The sequence below is a fragment of the Bufo bufo genome, chromosome 6, assembly GCF_905171765.1.
Source record: "Bufo bufo chromosome 6, aBufBuf1.1, whole genome shotgun sequence".
NCBI classification, from domain to species: domain Eukaryota; kingdom Metazoa; phylum Chordata; class Amphibia; order Anura; family Bufonidae; genus Bufo; species Bufo bufo.
Genome location: NC_053394.1, coordinates 109,511,382 through 109,535,333, shown reverse-complemented (window position 1 = coordinate 109,535,333; position 23,952 = coordinate 109,511,382). Strand labels below are relative to the sequence as shown.

The 23,952-nt window shown below is 44.6% G+C and overlaps 1 protein-coding gene across 2 annotated transcripts in view; it reads left to right on the top strand.

Moving 5' to 3' along the window:
- The window catches only part of OSBPL2 (oxysterol binding protein like 2), an 80,973-nt gene extending 64,565 nt beyond the window's left edge, over positions 1-16,408 (top strand). For both annotated transcript variants that reach the window (XM_040438701.1, XM_040438702.1), the window contains exons 6-14: positions 5,465-5,562; positions 5,646-5,828; positions 7,573-7,680; positions 7,837-7,926; positions 11,511-11,631; positions 12,452-12,580; positions 14,246-14,369; positions 14,454-14,544; positions 14,699-16,408. In XM_040438701.1, coding sequence (XP_040294635.1) covers positions 5,465-5,562; positions 5,646-5,828; positions 7,573-7,680; positions 7,837-7,926; positions 11,511-11,631; positions 12,452-12,580; positions 14,246-14,369; positions 14,454-14,544; positions 14,699-14,801 — 1,047 coding nt within the window. In that variant the 3' untranslated portion in view covers positions 14,802-16,408. The remainder of the gene's footprint in view (positions 1-5,464; positions 5,563-5,645; positions 5,829-7,572; positions 7,681-7,836; positions 7,927-11,510; positions 11,632-12,451; positions 12,581-14,245; positions 14,370-14,453; positions 14,545-14,698) is intronic.
- The last annotated feature ends 7,544 nt before the right edge of the window (positions 16,409-23,952 follow it).

Here is a 23,952-nt window from a genome sequence, read left to right as displayed (position 1 = left end):
ATATATATATATATATATAAAAATTGGCTGTTAAATGTTAACAGGGGTAATTGCTAAAAAGTGTCCAGTAAGTGTGCCCCCCCTCCCCCCATTCAAATAGACTAACGTGCCTGTGTAAACATTGAAGGAGTCCCATGTAAATAACCTCACCTCCTCAATATTCAGTCCCATATAAATAACATCACTCCCTCACCCCAGACACTTTCAACATACAGTCCCATGTAAATAAGATCACCCACTCCCCAGCCACCACCAACATGCAGTCCCATGTAAATAACATTACCCCTTAACATTCAATCCCATGTAAATAATATCACTCCCTCCCACAGCTGCCTTCAACATGCAGTCCCATATAAATAACATTACCCCTCAACATACAGTCCCATGTAAATAACATCACCCTACCCCAGCCACTTCCAAATTCCAGTCCCATGTAATTAACATCACTCCGCCTCACTGTCCCATGTAAATAACTTCCCTCCCTTCAGCCCTAACATACAGTCCCAGTTAAATAACTCCCAACATTGCCCTGCCTCTCACACTGAGTAATCTTCACTTACCTCTCCTCATGTGGCAGATCTCACCTCAGCCTCTTCCCAGGGCTCCTCTTCACTGCTGAGCCGTCCTCTCCTGCACTGGTCACATGATGGTGACATCATCCCAGGTCCTTTACAGCTACTGCATTTAGAATTGATCACATGACCTGTGAGGTCATCACAGGTCCTTCAGCTCTTGCAGTGCATTAGATTTAATTGTATTGCCGTCCTGAGGACGGCAGTACAGTTATATCTAACAGGCAGGACATTCGGGGCCTGGGACAAAACATCAGGGGCCCAGGCCCCGAATGTTTTGACCTAGCAACGCCCCTGGCCCCCATTGTCTGATAGGTGCGGGTCCCACCTCTGGGACCACACCTACAAGGAGAACGGAGCGGGGAGAGCTGTGGCTGGAGGACCCCGGATTTCCCGGGGTCCGTCCACCACCAAGCGCTGCTCCCATAGAAATGAATGGGAGTGCACAGCGCACGTGCAGCCCCTGCTCCCATTTATTTCTATGTGGCAGACGGAAATAGCCGAGTGCTGGCGGCCCCATAGAAATTAATGGAGGGCGGCTGCACATGCGCAGTGCGCTCTCCGTTCATTTCCCCACGCCGTTCTCATTGTAGGTGCGGGTCCCAGAGGTGGCACCCACTCCTATCAGACAATGGGGGCATATCCTAGCGATATGCCCCCATTGTCTGAGATGGCTAAACCCCTTTAATTCTGTGATTTGCTCCTCTGCCCCAGCTTCTTGCATACGGCATAGTTGCTGACATAACTGGCACTTGGAAATTCTTAGTGTATGTTAGGTCTTGATATTCTGTTCTTGGGGCCATGGCAGCCCTGGGATGGAGGCCTTGATGACTTGTAGTGCCCGAGAATTGGGGGGATGTGACTTCTCTATGAATCTGACCAGACGGCTGTGTGCTTTACAACATTTGACATTATAGAACCCCTTCATAGCCTCCAGATTGAAGAATTACCAGGGTGTGAAAGGGCAGATGCTATTGCGTGTGGTCATCTGCTGTGCCTGCGTGACTTGTCACAAGTTCTTTTCAGCTCTCCAGCAGCTCAACCTTTTTAATAGCAGTGTTGCCCCATGTTCTGGGGGCTATTCCCGGGCAATGCCTTGCCTTACCCTTTGCTTTAGTTTTGGACATTGTTCCCTTTTTCCTCCCTGCTGCCTGCTTTGTTAGCAGATCACACCGATTATTTCCTGTCAATACTGCTGAGATTTCTCATTACGGAGCAGGATTCTGGCAGTCTGGGCGCAATGCTTTGAATCCGGCTTAGGCACCCAGCCAGCCAGAATCCAACCCCGTACTGATGAAGGGCAAGCCCCCCCCGAAACAACTTTCTACGGATGGATGTCTCTCTGGCTTGGCTATTTTCCCTTGTCAAAGTCTTGACTCATAGGGGGCCACTTCCAATAGGTGGCGCTGGTGAGATGGTTCTTTTTAGGAGATACCTCTTTGCATATCTGTGAAAAAAATAAAATAATTTTAGAATGCTTTCATTAAGGGGAGCATAAACTTACATTTTCTTTCCCTCGATTAGGCTAGGAAACCACGGTGATCTGTAGTCTTCCTCAAGTTGCAGTAAAATCCTACCAACTAGTGTTTATCTGCAAGCTTGGTTCAGGTTGCCTAGTAACCAGTTCACGTTTCTGCTGGGTGACCTCCGTTTGAGTACATGTCACTGCATGGAAAGTCCTATGTGCTGTACAGGAGGATAAGCGGCTGATTCATGTACCGCTTAGGGTCCTTTTCCGTGGGCCAATTTTGCTCTTTTAAGGGGCTTTTTCACACAGGCTGATGCAAACTGAAAGGCGGCAAACGATAGTACGATCATTCATCCCCATACAGTTTGCATATTGTTGGCAGTAAATCCCCTGTTTACATTGTGGCGATGTGCTGCAGATCGGCGAGTATTATCCGATCACCTGACAGATCGCTGCCCTTTTTGCATTGGGAGCCAATCATCTGCCTTTGTGAAGGACCCTTATTTGTAATATCGCTTATAATGGTAGCATTGGGATCCCAGCAGCTAGGGGGTGTCCTGTCATCACAACAGAGAAAGCATCTCTGGAATGAACAGTTTCCCACATGTACGCGGGCACCGCGCCAGGAGTCCGACACTGGAATGTGGCACAGGTGTGGTTCTTACATGACAGGACTGAGGTCAGTGCACACAGATTATATTGGCCAAACTAAAGACGGTATATCTGTATGAAACTACTTTCTAAAACACTCGCATATTAATTCCTAATCGTTTTCAGGATCTCTGCTTGCTGCCAGTGATTGGGAGCATTTTTATTCACAGCCTCTACCGATCCAGGGCTTCTCACAGCTGTGGATTTGTTACAATTGTATCAATTTTGCCGCAGTTGAAATATACACATGCGGGACAGTAACCTCTCTCCTGGTCTGAGGGTTTGCTACAGTGTGTCAGTGCAGCCTATGGTGCAGACTGCTTACAGTTGTTTGGACTTGATGCAATTGTAATTAATCCTTAGCTGTGAGATATTACAAATGTGTAACTCGGGCTCAGGATTTTGACAAGCATGTTGACAGCAAGCAAAGATCTTGAAAAAGGTGAAGAATTAAAACACTGTAAATTGCAGAATTTTTAATCCTGCATTGAATACGTTTTCTAACCATAGGACTGGAAACCTATTTAGTTTCTATGAAGGTGTATGCCGCCTTGTGGAGACGCACATTAAAAGGGTTGTCTGAGTCTTTAAAACTGATGACCTTCCCTGCAGATAGGTCATCGGTATCTGATCGGTGAGGATCCAGCTCCCGTCACCCGTGAAGATCAGCTGTTTGAAGAAGCCAAAACGCTGCGGGGAGTGTCGCAGCCTTGTCCTAGGCCAGTGACCTTACAGGCATCAGCCTATGCGCAGATAGTCCCATTTACAGAGGACCGGTCCCAACATGCCTGTTTTTAATAGCTACATTCATCCCCCTTGTAATAACCATTCTGGAGCATCAATATCAGAATCTGAGAAAACTTGCTTCTCCCAGAACTGATAGAAACTACTGACCACGTCCTGCATCTGGCATTGTGATGACGCGCACTCATCAGAGATCCATTTAGGGAACCCTGTCACTTTAAGGGCAGCGCTGGGCAGCTATGTTATGCCTGCACTGTTCAGCTCGGCATATGTTTGATGAAGATCCCAGGTCAAGGTTGAAGCTTCTGGCACTTTTAATAAAATTTGACCATTTCTACTAAGATATTTTTATATAATCACAGCTATTGTGATCGTGTCCATGCCTGTGAATGGCAGCCCCTGTAAGGAAGCAATTTTCCGCCTTTTATGTTGCATCTGTGAATGCCTCTTGAACTCATTCATGTGCTGTAATTTGGGGACTGCCGAGTCAAGCCTTTAAGGTGTAGCTGTTTTTATTTATTTTATGCGCTTGTATAGCGCTGACATATTCCGCAGCCCTTTATAGCCTTTATCATTGCTTTCTGTCCCCCAATGGGGCTCACACTCTAAGTCCCTATCAGTATGTCTTTGGAGTGGGGGAGGAAACCGGAGTACCCGGAGGAGACCCACATAAACATGGTGAGCACATACAGAGTGGCACCAGTGCTAACCACTGAGCCACCAAGCTAAGGTTTGCTTAGAAGCAGCATGAATATATTAAATCTATTGCAGTGGTTGTCATGAAACTACAACTCCCAGCATGCTGGGGGAAGACCACTGGGCCTGTAGCTTTGTGACACTGGTCACGGCCTGCAGGCTCTTATGAATAGCAAGCTTATGGATGGACATGTCTGTAGATCATCTCATAGGACGCTGGGGACCTGCTTTCCTGACAGCTGGTAACAAATGAGGCCCGACGTCTGGGTGGGAACTAACCTTTCTGCTGCCTACTCTGCAAAAAGAGAAATGTCACAACAATTACATAAACCCGACATGAAGAATTCTCTTGTCATGTTCTCCCGGCATTAAAAACAAACCACCAGGGCAGATGATAAAAACACTGTGCTTCTCACAGCTGAAGGTTTGTTACAGTTGTATCCATAGTTGGCAGTCTACTGTGAGCTAAACGCATTATCAGCACAAATCTCTTTCCTGTTTGCTACAGTGTATCAGTGCAGGTAAAATGTATAGTTTAGGGCCAGAGGATTGACTGAATACACATGGAGCAAACCCTCAGCTGTGAAATGTTGGGTCAGGACAGGTTTTCAGCTTCTGGGAGTGGCAGTCGTTGATCATCATTCCCACCATTTCAGCAAATGGGTTGGAGCACTGTACTGAACCTCATGACCCCTTAAAGAGGACCTTTCATGGGTCCAGACTTTTTAAACTATCAGGACACGTAGGGCATAGTGCAGGGATCTAACTGCACTTACTATTTTTTCTGGGCGCCGCTCCGTTCGCCCGCTGTGGCTCCCGTTGTATTCTCCCGTCTGGTATGCTAATTTTAGCTTTGACGCAATAAGGAGGACACTGAGTCTTTCTCCATGGGCGTCTCCTCCTCCCTGGCTGTGACGCTCTCCGCTGTGATTGGACAGCGCTACAGCCAGGCAGAAGGAGACGCCCACGGAGAAAGACTCAGTCTCCTCCTCATTGCTCCGATGTGAAAATTAGCATACCAGGCGGGAGAATACAACGGGGGTCACAGCGGGCGAACGGAGCGGCGCCCAGAAAAATATTGTAAGTGCAGTTAGATCCCTGCACTATGCCCTACGTGTCCTGATACTTAGTTTATAATGTCTGGACCCATAAAAGGTCCTCTTCAATTCTGGAAATCGGTGGATATCACGTGCCAAATACTGACTTGGGGTTGAGTTTGTTTGATTCTTTTTTTTTTCTTGATTCTGGGAATCGAATGAGAAGAATACATACAATATTTCGTGTCATTTTGAAGAACAGTATTTTCTTATTGATTTTTTTTTTCCCCCCTTAGTCAGTGGCTGCTTTTGCGGTCTCGGCTGTGGCGTCTCAGTGGGAGAGAACAGGGAAACCATTCAACCCTCTTCTTGGAGAAACGTATGAATTAACAAGGTGAGTGTGAAAGATTGTGGAAGCTTGGCAGAAGCCCCTGACCCCATGGGTGATGAATGTGACCAGTGCGCTTTCTCTTATAGGGAAGACTTGGGGTTCCGATTAATCTCCGAACAAGTCAGCCACCACCCGCCCGTTAGTGCCTTTTACGCTGAGGGACTGGACAAAGACTTCATCTTCCATGGCTCCATCTATCCCAAGCTGAAGTTCTGGGGGAAGAGTGTAGAAGCTGAGCCCCGAGGGACAATCACCTTAGAGCTACTCAAGTGAGTATTGAGTGGTCACAGGCAGCACAGTGTATGGACCTCATCAAACATCTCCCCTTATCTGCACTTAAAGGGGTTGTTCGAGATAATTAAAAATCTCACCTTATACGCACCCCTTTCTCCAGCTCTGTTCTCTGTGAAGCTCGTCTGGTCTTTATGCTGCCGATTGTTTATAAACTGCAGTGGGGAGCTGCCGGTATATGGTACGTGACCGCTGCAGACAGTCACCGTATCTAACGCAGAGAGCAGTGACTGGCTGTAGCGGTGATGTTCTGTACACCAGCATTTCACTGATGGTATATGGCTGGTGACCGCTGCAGACAATCACCGTATCTAATGCAGAGAACGGTGACTGGCTGTAGCGGTGATGTTCTGTACACCAGCATTTCACTGATGGTATATGGTACGTGACCGCTGCAGACAATCACCGTATCTAATGCAGAGAACGGTGATTGGCTGTAGCTGTGATGTTATGTACACCTGCATTTCACTGTGCACATCATAGTGTTAATGATATGCACAGTGTGACACCCCCTTTAAAGGGGTTGTGGTACTGTCGCTCCATTCAGCTCTATGGGGCTGCTTAGCACAGGTACTCGGCTACCTCTGGCAATCTCATAGAGTTGAATGGAGGGGCTGACACGTATTCATGTCTGCTGCTCCATTTTCATGATCGGCGGGATTCCCAAAGGTCAGACCCTCGCCGATGAGAAACCTGTGTCCTATTCTGTGTATAAGGCATAAGTTCTTGCAATAGGACAGCGCCTTTAAGGGGAAGAGGAGGATTGATGGGGAAAAAGGAGTTATGTTCCTGCTCTAAAAAGTCTGTAGTACTGGGACTTGATGCATCTTTACAAGTCATTTTTTACAGCCATTCTCCATTAATTACATGGTCTTTGTGTGTTTTTGTTTTTGCAGTTTTAATAAGGTAATTTTTTTTGTTCTTTGAGCCATTCATAGATTGATGTCCATACGTGTAGATTTTCTTTATTTAACCAATCGCTTTTAGATAACTATATTGGAAATCAATGGTATTTACCGCAGGCACAGAGTCCTCTTACAAGCGCCCACCCCCCACTTGGACTATACCCGTTCTCTGAATAACTAAATCAATGTGAATGTGTGGCTTTGTCGTTTTTCTATTTAATTTCTGATACAAATTCCGGGCTTGGCAATCAGCTGATTTTGTCATGGAGCTGTAGCAAGGGGACATTTTTTTTAAAATTGGTGCAAGGAAAAGTGGCACCATTGAGCCTAGCAACCACTTAGGCTGCAATTTATGTAAAAAAAAAGAGTATATGTAATGCAATAGGGTTCTATAGGGTCCACTTCTCCCTTCCTTGCTGTTATGAAGGCATTGATTGACAATGATATGGGGGCACCGACTGTCTGAATATATTCGCATGAGGGATCTGTAACTTGCACTGTAGGTTGATGCTTCATCTGGGGTGGTTATGGCACTGTAATGGAGACACTATGGATGGAAGAGCTTATTGCACTGTTCAGGGCACTGCCAATGGCTGGAAAAGATATGAGGGTACTAAGACAAATACACGTGTCTATACCAGATGATCTAGTTACATTCCCAGATGCATTATTTGCCAGCTAGTCTTGTCAGAATATCACACAGGTAGGAATTCTGCAGCTGAGACACCCCCCCCCCCCCCAGTACCATAAATCTCTCATTTAAATGGTTCCCAAGGGGAAAGCCTTCATTTATGATGAGTATTTGTGTTCTCTCCAGGCACAAAGAGGTCTATACATGGACGAATCCCACCTGCTGTGTGCACAACGTCATCATCGGAAAACTGTGGATAGAGCAGTACGGCACCATGGAGATCGTAAACCACAGGTAACGCACTGCAGTCCTCGGAGGGAGTGGGATATAGGTCTATATACTGGGTGTCACGAGCTGTGAACACCAGATGGGATAAGGGTGTTTCTGATTTTTAAAAATAAATTCTACATTATATTTGATATATTAATTATTGTATATGATTTATTCCAGCACTGGTGACAAGTGTGTTCTCAACTTCAAGCCCTGTGGGCTGTTTGGGAAGGAGCTGCACAGAGTAGAAGGTCATATCCAGGATAAGAAGTACGTGCCTTCATTTTCTGTTGTGCTTTACAGGGTTGGATTAAGGTTGGCGGAAACCTTTAGTGCAAAAAAATATGATGATGGACCAGAACCTCCCCTGGTCAGTGATTGCAGCCATATATAGGGGAGGTGGCTGTGCATGCATGTGACGTTCATAGGTGTTGTGGAGCCATGGTATCAGGGGCGTAGCTATAGGGGGTGCAGAGGTAGCAGTCGCTACCGGGCCCAGGAGCCTGAGGGGCCCAAAGACCCTTGTGCCACATAAGAAGACACTGGTATTATAGAAAGTGTATGCAAGTTACACCTCTGGCTGGACAGAAGGGGTTAGGTTAAGAATTTGGTATGGAGGAGGGGGGGTGCAGTTTCAATTTTTGCCACATGCAGCACGAAGGTTTGAGGGAAGGGGGGCCCAAGCTGAACTCTTGCACCAGGGCCCATGAGCCTTTAGCTACGCCCCTGCATGGTATGCATGGCCATCTGGTCTGAGCCAGAGAAGCTAGGTGGTGGAGGCCCTAGGGCATGTTCCCCATGTGCTCTCTATAGTCCAGCCATGACCTTGCACCTGGCATACAGGTTGGCTTAAATAACTCCTCCACCTAATGAATGAGGCTCATATGCAGGAGGTACCTGATGATCTTGCATGTTTGTCTGTAGAGCATAGACACAAGGCTCCCCCAGTATATTGCATCCATAACTGAATTTATTGCTGCCGCTCAGACTTCCGAGGCATCGCTTCAATGTGTCTGAGAACTGTGACGCACTCCTAGGAGACAGAAGCGCCACCAATATCAGCACTGTCTAATAAAGATATAGCTTTTGGGAAACCAAGGTGACAACCAATATGGCCACCATTTCTGCTCCCACATGGATTCTGCCCGGCATTCCCAGTCTCCTGAATGGCAAATCAGCTTATTTTATATAGTGACACTTTCCCCAAACTCTTTTATCCCTGCCTTGGTTGTTTGATTTCCCATTCAGGAGTCTGCAAAGCTGGGTAACACCCTCTGTGGAATCTGTAGGTGGTCACTCCGCTTTCTCTGAAAATAAATTCTGGATTTTTAACTGTCCTCGCCAAGTGCCTGTTCTTTTACAGAACTACATAGTAGAGGTGATAGCATGCACATGGTCCTCTCCACTGAAGTCCAAAGGGGTTTAATATAGTAACCTATATTCCCTATTATTGCAAATACATGTCATAGAGGGTGGGGGTCGAAGGGAAAGTGCCACTAACAGCGGGAACATTTAGACCAGAATTCCAGCTGAAATAAAAAGGCTATTCATGCTACTACCTCATGGTTGTTACTTTCATATTAGTCTCTTTATCGCTACTTTTTAGTTTTGCGCTATTAGAGAGCTTCAGTGGTCCATAACCCTATTTTAGCTGCTGTGTCTTCTCCACACCTTACACTGCAGTTGTGCTTGCTTAGATTTCCTGTTGCGTATAAGCACAAGCTAGGGCATAGTGTCACCAGATATTTTGATATTTGCAGGGGCGGACTGGCAACTTAAAGTGGCCCTGGTAAAAACCTAAAAGTGGCCCAACCAAATTGACAGAAGGCAGGGCCAACACAAGTAGGCAGGGTCTGCCATAGCACCTGCAATGCAGGCTACAAGCTTCTTCCAGCCTGAGGCCTTAGATGCCTGCTTCCCTGTGCCATCTGGACACCTCCTCAGAAGCTTCAAGTCTAGTGGCCTGTTTCCTATGAGTGTGAACCGCAGGGCAGGAAGCCATTTACTCCTGTATCACAGACCTGATAATACTGATACAATTTGAATTGAGGAAGGCACCTGTGGTACCTGGCTGAGGACATTTAGATACAAACCGGATTCCAAAAAAGTTGGGACACTATACAAATCGTGAATAAAAACTGAATGCAATGATGTGGAGGTGCCAACTTCTAATATTTTATTCAGAATAGAACATAAATCACGGAACAAAAGTTTAAACTGAGAAAATGTACCATTTTAAGGGAAAAATATGTTGAATCTGAATTTCATGGTGTCAACAAATCCCCAAAAAGTTGGGACAAGGCCATTTTCACCACTGTGTGGCATCTCCCCTTCTTCTTACAACACTCAACAGACGTCTGGGGACCGAGGAGACCAGTTTCTTAAGTTTAGAAATAGGAATGCTCTCCCATTCTTGTCTAATACAGGCCTCTAACTGTTCAATCGTCTTGGGCCTTCTTTGTTGCACCTTCCTCTTTATGATGCGCCAAATGTTCTCTATAGGTGAAAGATCTGGACTGCAGACTGGCCATTTCAGTACCCGGATCCTTCTCCTACGCAGCCATGATGTTGTGATTGATGCAGAATGTGGTCTGGCATTATCTTGTTGAAAAATGCAGGGTCTTCCCTGAAAGAGATGACGTCTGGATGGGAGCATATGTTGTTCTAGAACCTGAATATATTTTTCTGCATTGATGGTGCCTTTCCAGACATGCAAGCTGTCCATGCCACACGCACTCATGCAACCCCATACCATCAGAGATGCAGGCTTCTGAACTGAGCGTTGATAACAACTTGGGTTGTCCTTGTCCTCTTTGGTCCGGATGACATGGCGTCCCAGATTTCCAAAAAGAACTTTGAATCGTGACTCGTCTGACCACAGAACAGTCTTCCATTTTGCCACACTCCATTTTAAATGATCCCTGGCCCAGTGAAAACGCCTGAGCTTGTGGATCTTGCTTAGAAATGGCTTCTTCTTTGCACTGTAGAGTTTCAGCTGGCAACGGGGGATGGCACGGTGGATTGTGTTCACTGACAATGGTTTCTGGAAGTATTCCTGAGCCCATTCTGTGATTTCCTTTACAGTAGCATTCCTGTTTGTGGTGCAGTGTCGTTTAAGGGCCCGGAGATCACGGGCATCCAGTATGGTTTTACGGCCTTGACCCTTATGCACAGAGATTGTTCCAGATTCTCTGAATCTTCGGATGTTGTTATGCACAGTTGAGGATGATAGATGCAAAGTCTTTGCAATTTTTCGTTGGGTAACACCTTTCTGATATTGCTCCACTATCTTTCTGCGCAACATTGTGGGAATTGGTGATCCTCTACCCATCTTGGCTTCTGAGAGACACTGCCACTCTGAGAAGCTCTTTTTATACCCAATCATGTTGCCAATTGACCTAATTAGTGTTAATTGGTCTTCCAGCTCTTCGTTATGCTCAAATTTACTTTTTCCAGCCTCTTATTGCTACTTTTCCCAACTTTTTGGGGATTTGTTGACACCATGAAAATTGGAATCAACGTATTTTTCCTTTAAAATGATACATTTACTCAGATTAAACGTTTGATCTGTCATCTACGTTCTATTACAAATAAAATATTGACATTTGCCATCTCTACATCATTGCATTCAGTTTTTATTCACAATTTGTTTAGTGTCCCAACTTTTTTGGAATCCGGTTTGTACATGATGTTCCCATTATTAACTCTGGGAGTGTCAGATCATTACCTACCCAAAGAGGCCTAAGGCTGGGTATCATCACAACTGGAAGTTTCCCTGTAGGGTCTATGGCCAGTCCGTCCCCAAACATTTTCATTAATTGTGATTGGCGTTTTTCCAAAATTTTGCCCCATAGTAAAAAGAAGCTTTGTGTAATCTACGGGAAATGGACTGAGTGTTTGTGGTGTGTAGATCCCGCTACGTATGAAGCGTATAAGAAGTCTGAGAAGAAAGGTGAACAGAAGAAATTTAGACAGGTGAGTGCCAGATGGCCCTGTCTGGGGGGGACATTCACATGACCGCATGTATTTTGCAGTCCGCAAAACGCAATTCTGCAAAATACGGATGACGTCCATGTGATGTCCGTGTTGCATCCAGGTTTTGTTTTTTTTGTTTTTTGCGTATCCATTGACTTCAGTGGGTCTGTGGTCACATTTGCAGGCAAGAATAGGACATGTTCCATCTTTTGCAGAATGGGCATAAAGATGCACAAAGCACACAGAAGACATTTTGGGCTTTCTGCATCTGTGTGTCCGTTACGCAAAAGATAGCACATGTCCTTCTTGGCGTGAATGCGGACCCATTAAAGTCAATAGTTTTGCAAAAAAAAAAGGAATGTAATCCGTATTTGGCAGATACACGTTTTGCGGACCGCAAAATACAGAAGGTCCTTTATGATCAAAAGCCTCCACTATATGGCCTCATTGTTTTTAGAGTGATTTTATTACAAAGGCTTTATTATGTTAATAGGAGTGTTCCCAATAATTGGCCCTGTAATTGGCTATAAACAAGCAAACTGCTAATTTGCATCTTTAATCCGAATGAAAGATGTCTGATTATCTTTAGCACATCTCCCTGTGTTATCAAAGGTGTGCTGCCAATAATCAATGCAAATGAATGGGGGAGGAAGGATTGTGGTAGCAATCGTTCCTTCCCCATTTACTTTGCATCAACCAGTGTAATAGGCAGATACAAATGAGCGCCCTTCGATAAAGGGTACGAGGCCGAGATCTGTGTTCCATGTTGGAGGTCAAAGTTGTTCAGAAATCAGTCACTATTGTCACTTTGTGTTTTCAGAATGAAGAATCCGTAAACTCCGAGGCTGATGAAGCAGATGATATGCCTGAGGTCCAAGAGACTGTGCAGGTCATCGCTGGCAGTAAACTTCTCTGGAGGATCAGCAGTCGACCTTCAAACTCCTCTCAGGTTAGCATAGGGTTCATGGATCCTAGGTCATTTGTAAAATAACTGAACTGGGTGTCAAGTGTAAAAAAGCTGCATTCTTGTTATTGTAATGTGATAGGCTTCAAGGGTATGTCCACCCTTTTACCATTTAGACTCCACCATATTTATCTGGAAGAATAGCATAGTTACATTGTGTATTGAAGCCCAGAGCTTCACAAACTGTTCTTCCGAAGGAGTCACTGTATACATTATATAACTTAGGCTACTTTCACACTTGCGTTCAGAGCGGGTCCGTCTGGTGTCTGCACAGACGGATCCGCTCCTATAATGCAGACGTTTGGATCCGTTCAGAACGGATCCGTCTGCATTCTAGTTTAGAAAAAATTCTAAGTGTGAAAGTTGTTCAGACGGATCCGTCCAGACTTTACATTGAAAGTCAATGGGGGACGGATCCGTTTCAAAATTGAGCCATATGGTGTCAACTTCAAACGGATCCGTCCCCATTGACTTACATTGTAAGTCTGGACGGATCCGTTTGCCTCCGCAAGGCCAGGCGGACACCCGAACGGTGCAAGCAGCGTTCGGGTGTCCGCTTGCTGAGCGGAGCGGAGGCTGAACGCTGCCAGACTGATGCATTCTGAGCGGATCCGCATCCACTGAGAATGCATTGGGGCAGTACGGATGCGTTCGGGCCGCTTGTAAGAGCCTTCAAACGGAGCTCACAAGTGGAGCCCCGAACGCTAGTGTGAAAGTAGCCTTACCCTTCACTGATCCTGATTTACATTCTGTATTCATACTCCAGAGCTGCACTCACTATTCTTCTGGTGTAGTCACTGTCTACATACATTACATTACCTATCCTGTACTGATCCCGAGTTACAGTCTGTATTTGACTCCAGAGCTGCACTGACTATTCTCCTGGTGCAGTCACTGTGTACATACATTACATTATCCTGTATTGATCCTGAGTTACATCCTGCATTATACTCCAGAGCTGCATTCACTATTCTGCTGGTGGAGTCACTGTGTACATACATTACTTATCCTGTACTGATCCTGAGTTACATCCTATATTATACTCCAGAGCTGCATTCACTATTCTGCTGGTGGAGTCACTGTGTAGGTACATTACTTATCCTGTACTGATCCTGAGTTACATCCTATATTATACCCCAGAGCTGCACTCACTATTCTGCTGGTGCAGTCACTGTGTACATACATTACTTATCCTGTACTGATCCTGAGTTACATCCTGTATTACACTCCAGAGCTGCACTCACTATTCTGCTGGTGCAGTCACTGTGTACATACATTACTTATCCTGTACTGATCCTGAGTTACAGTCTGTATTTGACTCCAGAGCTGTACAGACTATTCTATTAGTTATAATGTGATAAAAATTAGTTGTCAGACACACTCCTAACAGCTTAATATGAGCTCCATTTATACAGATAGATCTTCCTATAAAAGATGACCCTCGCCTGAATGCAAATCATTGGAGCAGGTTCTGTGCAGACCCTGAACTGGCAGGGAACGCGGGGAGATTTTAGCTCTGAAGACTGTAAATATATAACTCTGGATTATAATACAAACTGGGATTTAAGATCTTTGTAAAGCAACTTTTATTGATCTGACCACTCTTATCATTGCAATTGTATTTTAACATTTGGACTTTCATCTCCCAAGATGTACAACTTCACCAACTTTGCTGTGACCCTCAACGAGCTAGACCAAGACATGGCGTCTTCTTTGGCCCCCACAGACTGTCGTTTAAGACCTGACATCAGGTATATGGAGAATGGAGATTTAGGTAAGTCATTTCGTCTGATATCATTTTCTAGTGCTTCTTCCTTCATATATTTCACTTAACGCTCACTATTCTGTTTTTGTCCAGACCAGGCTGGTAAAGAAAAGGAAAGATTAGAAGAAAAGCAGAGGGCAGCCCGGAGGGAGCGGGCAAAGACCAGTGAGGAGTGGAATACAAGGTATTGTATCATGGACGGCTTCTGCGCTGCGTCTTTAATGGGAACCTTTCACCACAAAATGATGTACAGTTTTATGGGAAAAGATTCAGTAAAACTTCTCAGTGGTTGCTGATCCCTGATGCCTTTTTGGTTTCTTCTGTCTTTTCTCTTCTAGGTGGTTTGCACAGGCGACTAACCCGCACACTAAGACTTCTGACTGGCTCTATACTGGAGGATACTTTGACAGAAAATTCACAGACTGTCCTGATATATATTGATACCCATCCTCCTGGACTTCTTGTTTTACATCAGATCTAGGCATCATATCAACCTTTGCACCGGAGCCAGGGCTCGCTATCTGTGTCTGCGGAGCTGGGTGTATAATATATATATTTATATATAAGCACCTACTTTATTTTCTTTTTAGGATACGTTATTGTTCAGCAATCGGGGAATTGATTATTTAAGAAATTTGGTTGCCAAAAATAAGAGCTGATTTTTGTGTTAGTTTGTATATGCAAGTGACATAGGCATATACAGACAAACACAGATCCCTTTGTAGCCAGCAGCGTGGGGGACAGTCTGCTTTCCAATGTTTTGTCTGACTTTAAGGACTACTCATTAGTGAGCACGTGTCAATCACTTCAACAATCCCAGCTAATGGTATGTAACAAATCTGTATCAACTTAATGACTGTTTTTAGTAATTAGCCTTCATTGGTGACTGGATTGACAAGCTTCAACCTCCTGGGCTATAATTTTCCGTATGTTGGTCATTTAGGTCAGGATGTTCTGGGCACAGCTCATAAACACGGGGACTACTGATTTATTTTTTATTTTTTCCCTATAAGGGCCGATACAGTGCAGCCCCCTCCTGCAGCCCGCAAGCAGCACTATGCCAGATGTGAATATAAACGTTTTAGACTGTAATTGCATTGAGTAGGTCCCATTGCCGCCTATAGTTATGTGACGATACTATTCAAATCATAGAAAATGTTTGCAAGTCTCCAGAATTTTGTAGCACCCTTCTGATCCCAAAGATGAGTCTTATATATTTTTTTAGAAATAAAGAATATTGCATACAATCCCGGTCACGCAGACAGTTCCTGAAGGTCTGGTTCCGCACAGTTGTTCTCAGCGCTCCTGCTGTACTGCTGCTTGAGACATTAAGCAATTACATTTTTCGAGTTTCCCCTTTTGACACAGTGATCTAGGCAAGCATAGGGGTCGCGTCACACCATGTTCAATTCATATTCCTGTGTTTGTGTGGCCCCTGGCATTTTCTGTCCTGACCATTGCCACTTGAATTGACGTAAGCATGCACTCTAATTCCGGCAGTCTATGAATTTCAGTCATTATAACCTGCCTTGAGGTTAGCTCATGTTGGCATCTAATCTCTGCACCACTCTCCCCTTGGCTTCATTGAATTAAGCATGCATGTTCAGATGATCTGTTCACGCCAATCAATTGTAGCCTCCCGTGATTAGCTGATGTTGGCAGCTTTTCTGTGTGCCCACTGTACTCCCTACCTGCATTAACATAATCATGTACTGTACTCTCACTCAGCCAATATGTGTATGTCAATCATTATCATCTCCTGTGTGGCTAGCACACATCCTCACAGCCTGCCTTGACATAAGCATGCATACTCGCCTATTCTGGCTATATGCTTATGCAAATCATTATTGCTGTTAATGGAGGACTCCTATTAACGGGGATAGGTAAAATCATATTTAGTATCCACATTTAAATGTCCACCCTTGAGCACCGTACAATAGACACGATCTACAGGAGTGTCACTGTGTACATGCATTACTTATCCTGTACTGATCCTAAGTTACACCCTGTAATATACTCCAGAGCTGCACTTACTATTCTGCTGGTGGAGTCACTGTGTACATGCATTACTTATCCTGTACTGATCCTAAGTTACACCCTGTAATATACTCCAGATCTGCACTTACTATTCTGCTGGTGGAGTCACTGTGTACATACATTACATTATCCTGTACTGATCCTGTATTATACTCCAGAGCTGCACTCACTATTCTGCTGGTATAGTCACCTTGTGCATATATTGCGCATCCTGTAGTGATCCTGAGTCACATCCTGTACTATACTCCAGAGCTGCACTCCCTATTCTGCTGGTGAGACACTGTGTATATACGTTACATATCATGTACAGATCCGGATTTACATTCTTTATTCTACTCCAGAGCTGCACTCATAATTCTGCTGGGGAATCACATTACCTTATGTATCCTGTACTAATCCTGAGATACAGGCTAAATTATACTCCAGAGACGCACTCACTATTCTGCTGCTATTTTCACTGTGTACTTACATTACTTCTACTTTACTGATCCTGAGTTATATGCTGTATCATACTCTAGAGCTGCACTCACTATTCTGCTGGTGGAGTCACTGTGCACATACATTACTTATCCTGTACTGATCCTGAGTTGCATGCTGTATTATACTCCAGAGCTGCACTCGCTATTTTGCTGGTGGGGTCACTGTGTACATACATTTCTGATATGTTGACCGTTTATGATAGGAACCAGCAGAATAGCGAGGGAGTATCTGAGATATAATACAGAATGGGATCAGGACAGGATGAGTAATGTTTGTACATAGAGGGGCTCATTTTGTAAAGACTGGTGTTTCATGCACCTTAGTAAAAATGCCTTTTATGCAAAAATGTTTGACTGTTTAACATCAGAAAACAGACGTCCAGCGATATATGACCTTCAGTGACTCTACCAACGGAAGAGCATAGGAAAAGTATTGTATTGTAATTTCTGTAGATGGTGCTTCAACTTTTTTGGTCGATTAATTCTATGTGCTAAACTGTTCAAATGCGGACATACGTTTAAAGTCTCACGCCTTTTTTTGTTTTAATACATGAGGTCCTATAGGTTATAAACCGGTCCTAAAGTCCTGGTTGGGGATTAGTACTTGTAAGATTGTAGCCTGTTTTTTTCGGTGGGTTCTTTGTGACAGAGATGTCGCTGGTTCACACTGTAGCTGAATTCACCTACCTCCTGATCTACTCTATTATGCTCCAGAGAGGTACATTGAGTTCTAAGCTAGAAAAGTTGTCTAAGCTAGTCAAGCTGGGCACCCGAGCTTCCAGTGGGCTACAAGGCTTATCGTGTCTGCTTCTTTTATTAGACCATGGGTGGCCAGTCCAGTGCTCCTGAGAGTATAAAGATCAACGGCCCATGCCTAGGAAATAATCCTAAAACAAAATCCATTCCCATGGAGCCCTCATACCCATGTGGCCAATGCTGAGAAAATCTATGCCCGTGTGGCCCATGCTGAGAAAATCTATGCCCGTGTGGCCCACACTGAGATGATGGTCACTGCCTATGGCACCAATGCACAGGAAATAGCCAATGATTATGAGGTCAATGCACAGGAAATGACCCACAGCCATGGGACCCATGCACAGAAATACCCGATACCCCTGGTGCCCTTGAACTGAAAGTAACCAATGCCAAAAAATAAAAATAAACCCATTGTCATGGGGTTTATGGCTAGAAAATAGCCGAGGCCCATACACTGGAAATCAGCAAGTGCCCATAGGTCCCAGGAAATATCCCACCCCCAAAATTTCTCTTGGAGCTTGTGTCCAGAGAAAAATCTATGAAGTATAGCCCATGCCCATAAAATAGGAAGAGCAGGGCATGGGATTCTTGATGCAATGTGTTTTTTTTTGTTTTTGTTTTTTCCTAAGGGACTTGGCCTTTTTCTTACCAGCAAAAGCCCAGAGGGATCCTGGGAACTGTGCACACTGTGACTAATAGTAATGAAGTTCTATGAAACGTCAAAGAGCAATTCCCCTAAAATAAAGCAATCCCTATAAATAACGGAGGTGCCGTCCTCTGTCAGGTTTTTACCAGCCAGCTTTTCCTGGGGCAGCTGGCAACCTCCGTAGTCACTTTGACAATTCACACATGGCGAATCTGTCTGGCTGCGCAGGGATGCATTGCCTGCTTTGACTTAGCTGGGTGACAAGCTTTACTGTCATACTGGTTGTCACCCAGCTTTGTCAGGAACGGAAATAACGCCTGATACTCATGAAATTGGGATATTTTATTTTAGAGAGAATTTGCTTAGACTATATTCGCACGACTGTATCCGTGTTGTGGTCCGCAAATCAAGGTTCCGCAAAATACAGATGCGGTCCATGTGCATCCTGCACTTTTTGCAAGCCCCATTGCAAAAATGCCTATTCTTGTCCTAAATACGGACAAGAATATGACATGTTCTATCATTTGTGACATTGTCACATAGATGGCATCTATGTTCTGTCCACGATTTTTTGCGGACCCACAGAAATGAAAAAGCAAAAAATAAGGATTGGACGCGGACAGAAAATATTGTCGTGCGAATGTAGGTTTATTTGTATGTGTTTCTGAGTCTGACTGTGACATGAAACTCTAAATAAGACGAGTATGTCAGATATGGATGGCGGCTGGTATGTCTACTACCAGCTTTATGTGAAGTAACATATGTACATAGATCATGCAGCCAGGAGTGCTCAGTGTACATCACAACCACTGTTAGCCCCGGGGTCAGTGTGCGTGTGGGAAATATATATATTTGAGAGAAGATTGTGCATACAGGTGTATACTTGTATGTGTGTCTGTACATAAATACCTATATACGTATATGTTTCTATAGAGCGTACACCTGTATAACAAAAGCAATATTTAATGTAAAGCCAATGGATTTAACTACAGAGGGGTGTTTTATAGCAAAAGGGTGACGAGGGAGGGGGACAACATGGTCGATTTAATATTGTGTCTGAACTGGGTTTATTAAAATTAGTTGTGATTATGATGTACCGCCATCTTGTCTCGTGTCCAAACATCTTTTAATGGCCGCGTAACCTGTTCTATGGCTGTGTGTTTTATATTAAAATGAATGAGAACCATTGCCAGAATCAAGATATCCTAAAGCTTAATTATTTCTGCAGAACGGGGATGCAAGCTATTGTATAGCATGTGGCACATGTCGTCACCACTGCATGGGCACGAATGGTGGGCACTGGGCACTGAATTGCCCTGAGGAATAGACTGAAGAAAGCTGCAAGTGGAGAAATACAGACATAGAAGTGTCAAGGTCTTTAGGTTTTGCTCACAGCCAGTGGCAGCGCTGCACGGGGGAGATGAACACTTGCTGCTGGGTTCTTCTACATCACTGGGAATCCTAGTAGCCGGACATCATGTTGTCTAGTTCAGATAAGCCACTGTCTTATAGCCATTAAGAAATCTGGACTTTTGCGGTCTGCAAATTGCAGGTACTGTCCGTGATTTATGCGGACCCATTGACTTTAATGTGTCCATCGTCCGCGTTTTGCGGCCAAGTACAGGACATGTTCTATTTCTTTGCAGAACGGACATACAGATGCGGAAAGCACACAGATCATATGTGTGCTTTCCCCATCCGTATGTCCGTTCCACAAAATCCGGAACACAAACCCATTTAAGTCAATTGGTGTGCAAAAAAAAAATTCAGACAGCAGACAGACCGCATCATTTTACGGATCTGCGATTTGCAAAACAGATACGGTTGTGTGAATGAGGCCTTCTTGGGGTCTTCTGTTCAGGGCTGTCATCTGTTCAGCAGAATGGAGACAGGATCTTACAGATAACAGCTGATCGCTATTTGTCCCGGCAGTCGACTTTGTGATCAGTGTATTGTCAATGGAATGAGCAATTGTCCAAAGCAGAGCACTTCCTTATTGGGGTTTTCCATCCTGACAACACACGCCACCTATTTAAAGGAAATGTGTCGCCAAAAATGTTATCTTTTTTTCGAATCTCTTTTTATTTTCTGATTTATTTATTTATTTTTATTTCATTTCCTGAAGATGATTTATGGGGCACCCATCTTGCCTGAGCTTTTTTTTTAACAGCATTTACACAGCATTAAAATAAAATACTTTATGGCAGCCACATGGTCCATAGATCCAATAGTCAGGAGGGGACCTTATTTACTTCAATGGGAGAGTTTTCTAGGCATGATGTGTACCCTATTCAGAGGTCATTGTACAAGGAAAGAATTGACAATCATCTATTGTGAATGGACTATCCTGTCTCTTATCTATCCACATAGGTGATATCATTACAGACAGGATTAGAATGAGTTAACTGCAGTAAAGTGATCTGTACAGACCAAGAAGTGGCGTAATTATTAGACATAGTGGATAGGGATGAGCGAATCGACTTCGGATGAAACATCCGAAGTCGATTCGCATAGAACTTCCTTTAAATACTGTACGGAGGTACCACTTAGAACCAAACTCGAGTTTTTTTTACAGTAGAAATCGCAAAGTAATAACTTTGGCTCATCGGAGCCAATACATTCTAATACTGTACAGAATGCTCACTCCGTACAGTATTGAAACAAAGTTTTATGCAAATCGACTTCGGATGTTTCATCCGAAGTCGATTTGCTCATCCCTTTATAGTGGCCAGTGCAAAAACTGCCAGATTTTTGTTTTAGCAGCCAAACTAGAGACCGAGAGATTTATTGCCAAAGAGAGCAAAGCTAACCCTAAAATGTTCTTCTATTATATAAATGGTAAAAAGTATAAATCTGAAGGTGTCGGCCCTTTACAGAGTAATGAGGGGGGGAGTTGCAGAGAGTGATGAGGAGAAAAAAAAGCAAAGCTATTAAATTTTTTTTTTCTTCACTGAGGAAAATAAACTGTCAGATGAAATGCAGAATGTAAAAGTAAATTCCCCATTAAAAGTGCCCTTTCTGACCCAGGAAGAAGTACAACAGCGACTTAAAAAGATTAAAATGGACAAATCGCCAGGACCAGATGGCATACACCCCTGTATCCTAAGAGAATTAAGTAATGTCATAGGCAGACCCTTATTTCTGATATTTAAGGACTCTATACTGACAGGGAATGTCCCACAGGATTGGCACATAGCAAATGTGGTGCCAATATTCAAAAAGGGTCCAAAAACAGAGCCCGAAAACTATAGGCCGGTAAGTTTAACATCTGTCGTGGGTAAACTGTTTGAAGGTTTTCTAAGAGATGCTATCTTGGAGTACCTTAATGAAAATAAGCAAATAACGCCATATCAGCATGGGGGATCGGTCATGCCAAACAAATTTGATCAGTTTCTATGAGGAGGTAAGTTCTAGACTTGACAGTGGTGAATCAATGGATGTCGTATATCTTGACTTCTCCAAAGCATTTGACACTGTACCACTTAAAAGGTTAGTATATAAAATGAGAATGCTTGGACTGGGGTAAAATGTCTGTATGTGGGTAAGTAACTTGCTCTGTGATAGAAAACAGAGGGTGGTTATTAACGGTACACACTCAGATTGGGTCACTGTCACTAGTGGAGTACCTCAGGGGTCAGTATTGGGCCCTATTCTCTTCAATATATTTATTAATGACCTTGTAGAAGGCTTGCACAGTAAAATATCAATTTTTGCAGATGACACTAAACTGTGTATAGTAACTTAACACGGAAGAGGACAGTATACTGCTACAGAGGGATCTGGATAGATTGGAGGCTTGGGAAGAGAAGTAGCAGATGAGGTTTAACACTGACAAATGTAAGGTTATGCACATGGGAAGGAATATTGCAAGTCACCCGTACATGCTAAATGGTAAAACACTGGGTAAGGGTCCATTCACACATCCGCAATTTTTTTCCGCACTTTGCGGAACGGAATTGCGGACCCATTCATTTCTATGGGGCAGCATGATGTGCTGCCCGGATAGGGAATTGCGGACCCGCACTTCCGTTCCTGAAAAAAAATGGAAAATGTCATATTCTTGTCCACAATTGCGGACAAGAAGCGGCATATTCTATTAGTGCCGGCAATGTGCGGTCCGCAAAACGCACATTACCGCTGTTACGGACGTCTGAATGGAGCCTAACACTGACCTGGAAAAGGACCTAGGAATTTTAGTGAACAGCAAACTAAGCTGCAGAAACCAGTGTCAGGCAGCTGCTGCCAAGGCCATTAAATAATGCGTTGCATCAAAAGGGGCATAGATGCCCGTGATGAGAACATAGTCCTACCACTTTACAAATCACAGTCGGACCACACGTGGAGTACTGTGTACAGTTCTGGGCTCCCATGAACAAGGCAGACAGCAGAGCTGGAGAGGGTAACTAAAGTAATAACTGGAATGGGGGACTACAGTACCCTGAAAGATTAGGGGTCAGTACAGAGATCTCTCCCATCATCTATTTATCCCCAGGACTGTGATTGTGACGAGGGGACATCCTCTGCGTCTGGAGGATAGAAAGTTTGTACACAAACATAAAAGAGGATTCTTTACAGTAAGAGCAGTGAGACTATGGAACTCTCTTCCTGTGGAGGTGGAGATGGTGAGTTCACTAAAAGAGTTCAGGAGGGGCCTGGATGTATTTCTGGAGTGTAATAATATTACAGGCTATAGCTACTAGAGTGGGGTCGTTGATCCAGGGAGTTATTCTGATTGGAGTAGGGAAGGAATTTGTTTCCCTCAGGCTACATGCACACGAATGTTGGTTTGTTACAGTGTTCATTCCGGGTTTTTTTTGTGGATAGGATGCGGACCCATTCATTTCAAAGGGTCCGCAAAAAATGCGGACAGCACACCGTGTGCTGTCTGCATCAGTATGTCCGTTCCGTAGCCCCGCAAAAAAAATTAAACATGTCCTATTCTTGTCCGTTTTAGGCATTGTTACAATGGATCTGCAAAAGCATACGGATGGCATCCGTTTTTTCCACTTCACCACCATGACGGCCCAGAGAGATTGTCCCCTGACCTCTGTAGGGGCAGGAACAGATATAGGTTAAAAGGACCCCTCCCACCACCATTCACCAGTGTGTTCCTGCCCCTATAGTGGCCAGGACAGAGAAAAGTCCTCTCTGGCTTTCAGGGAGGTGAAGTGGATAAGGACCTCTTTTTTCCCTGTACCTGGGTATATTGCCTCCCTTGCGGGCCTTTCATCTAGGACTGCGTCCCCTGCTCTCTGGCGGACTCCGTTCCAAAGCTGACAGGGAGACGCCGGGGTCACGCTCCCTATTGCGGTAAGCCTGCCCTGGGCTGCCGCTGGGTCGCCTACCTCCCTGTGTAGGTAGCTGGCCGGAAGGACGTTTGCGCAGGCGCGCACGTCTGATGTCACTTCCGGGCCGCCGGACGAAACCCGGAAGTGGATGTCCTTTCAAAAAGCTCACAAGCACTTTCCTGCTGCACTCTCTGCATCGCCGGACGACATGGACCAGGAGAAGGAGCCGCAGCAGAAGGAGCAGACCGCTCCAGAGCGCCCTTGCGTGAGTAGCCCACCTGGGCATGCCGGCAGCTTGACAGATGCAGGGTCAGTGGGGAGGGTTCCTCAGTATTAGTGTTCTGATAACCACTGGTATGAGCCCCCCTCCCCTAGGGTCTTCTAGT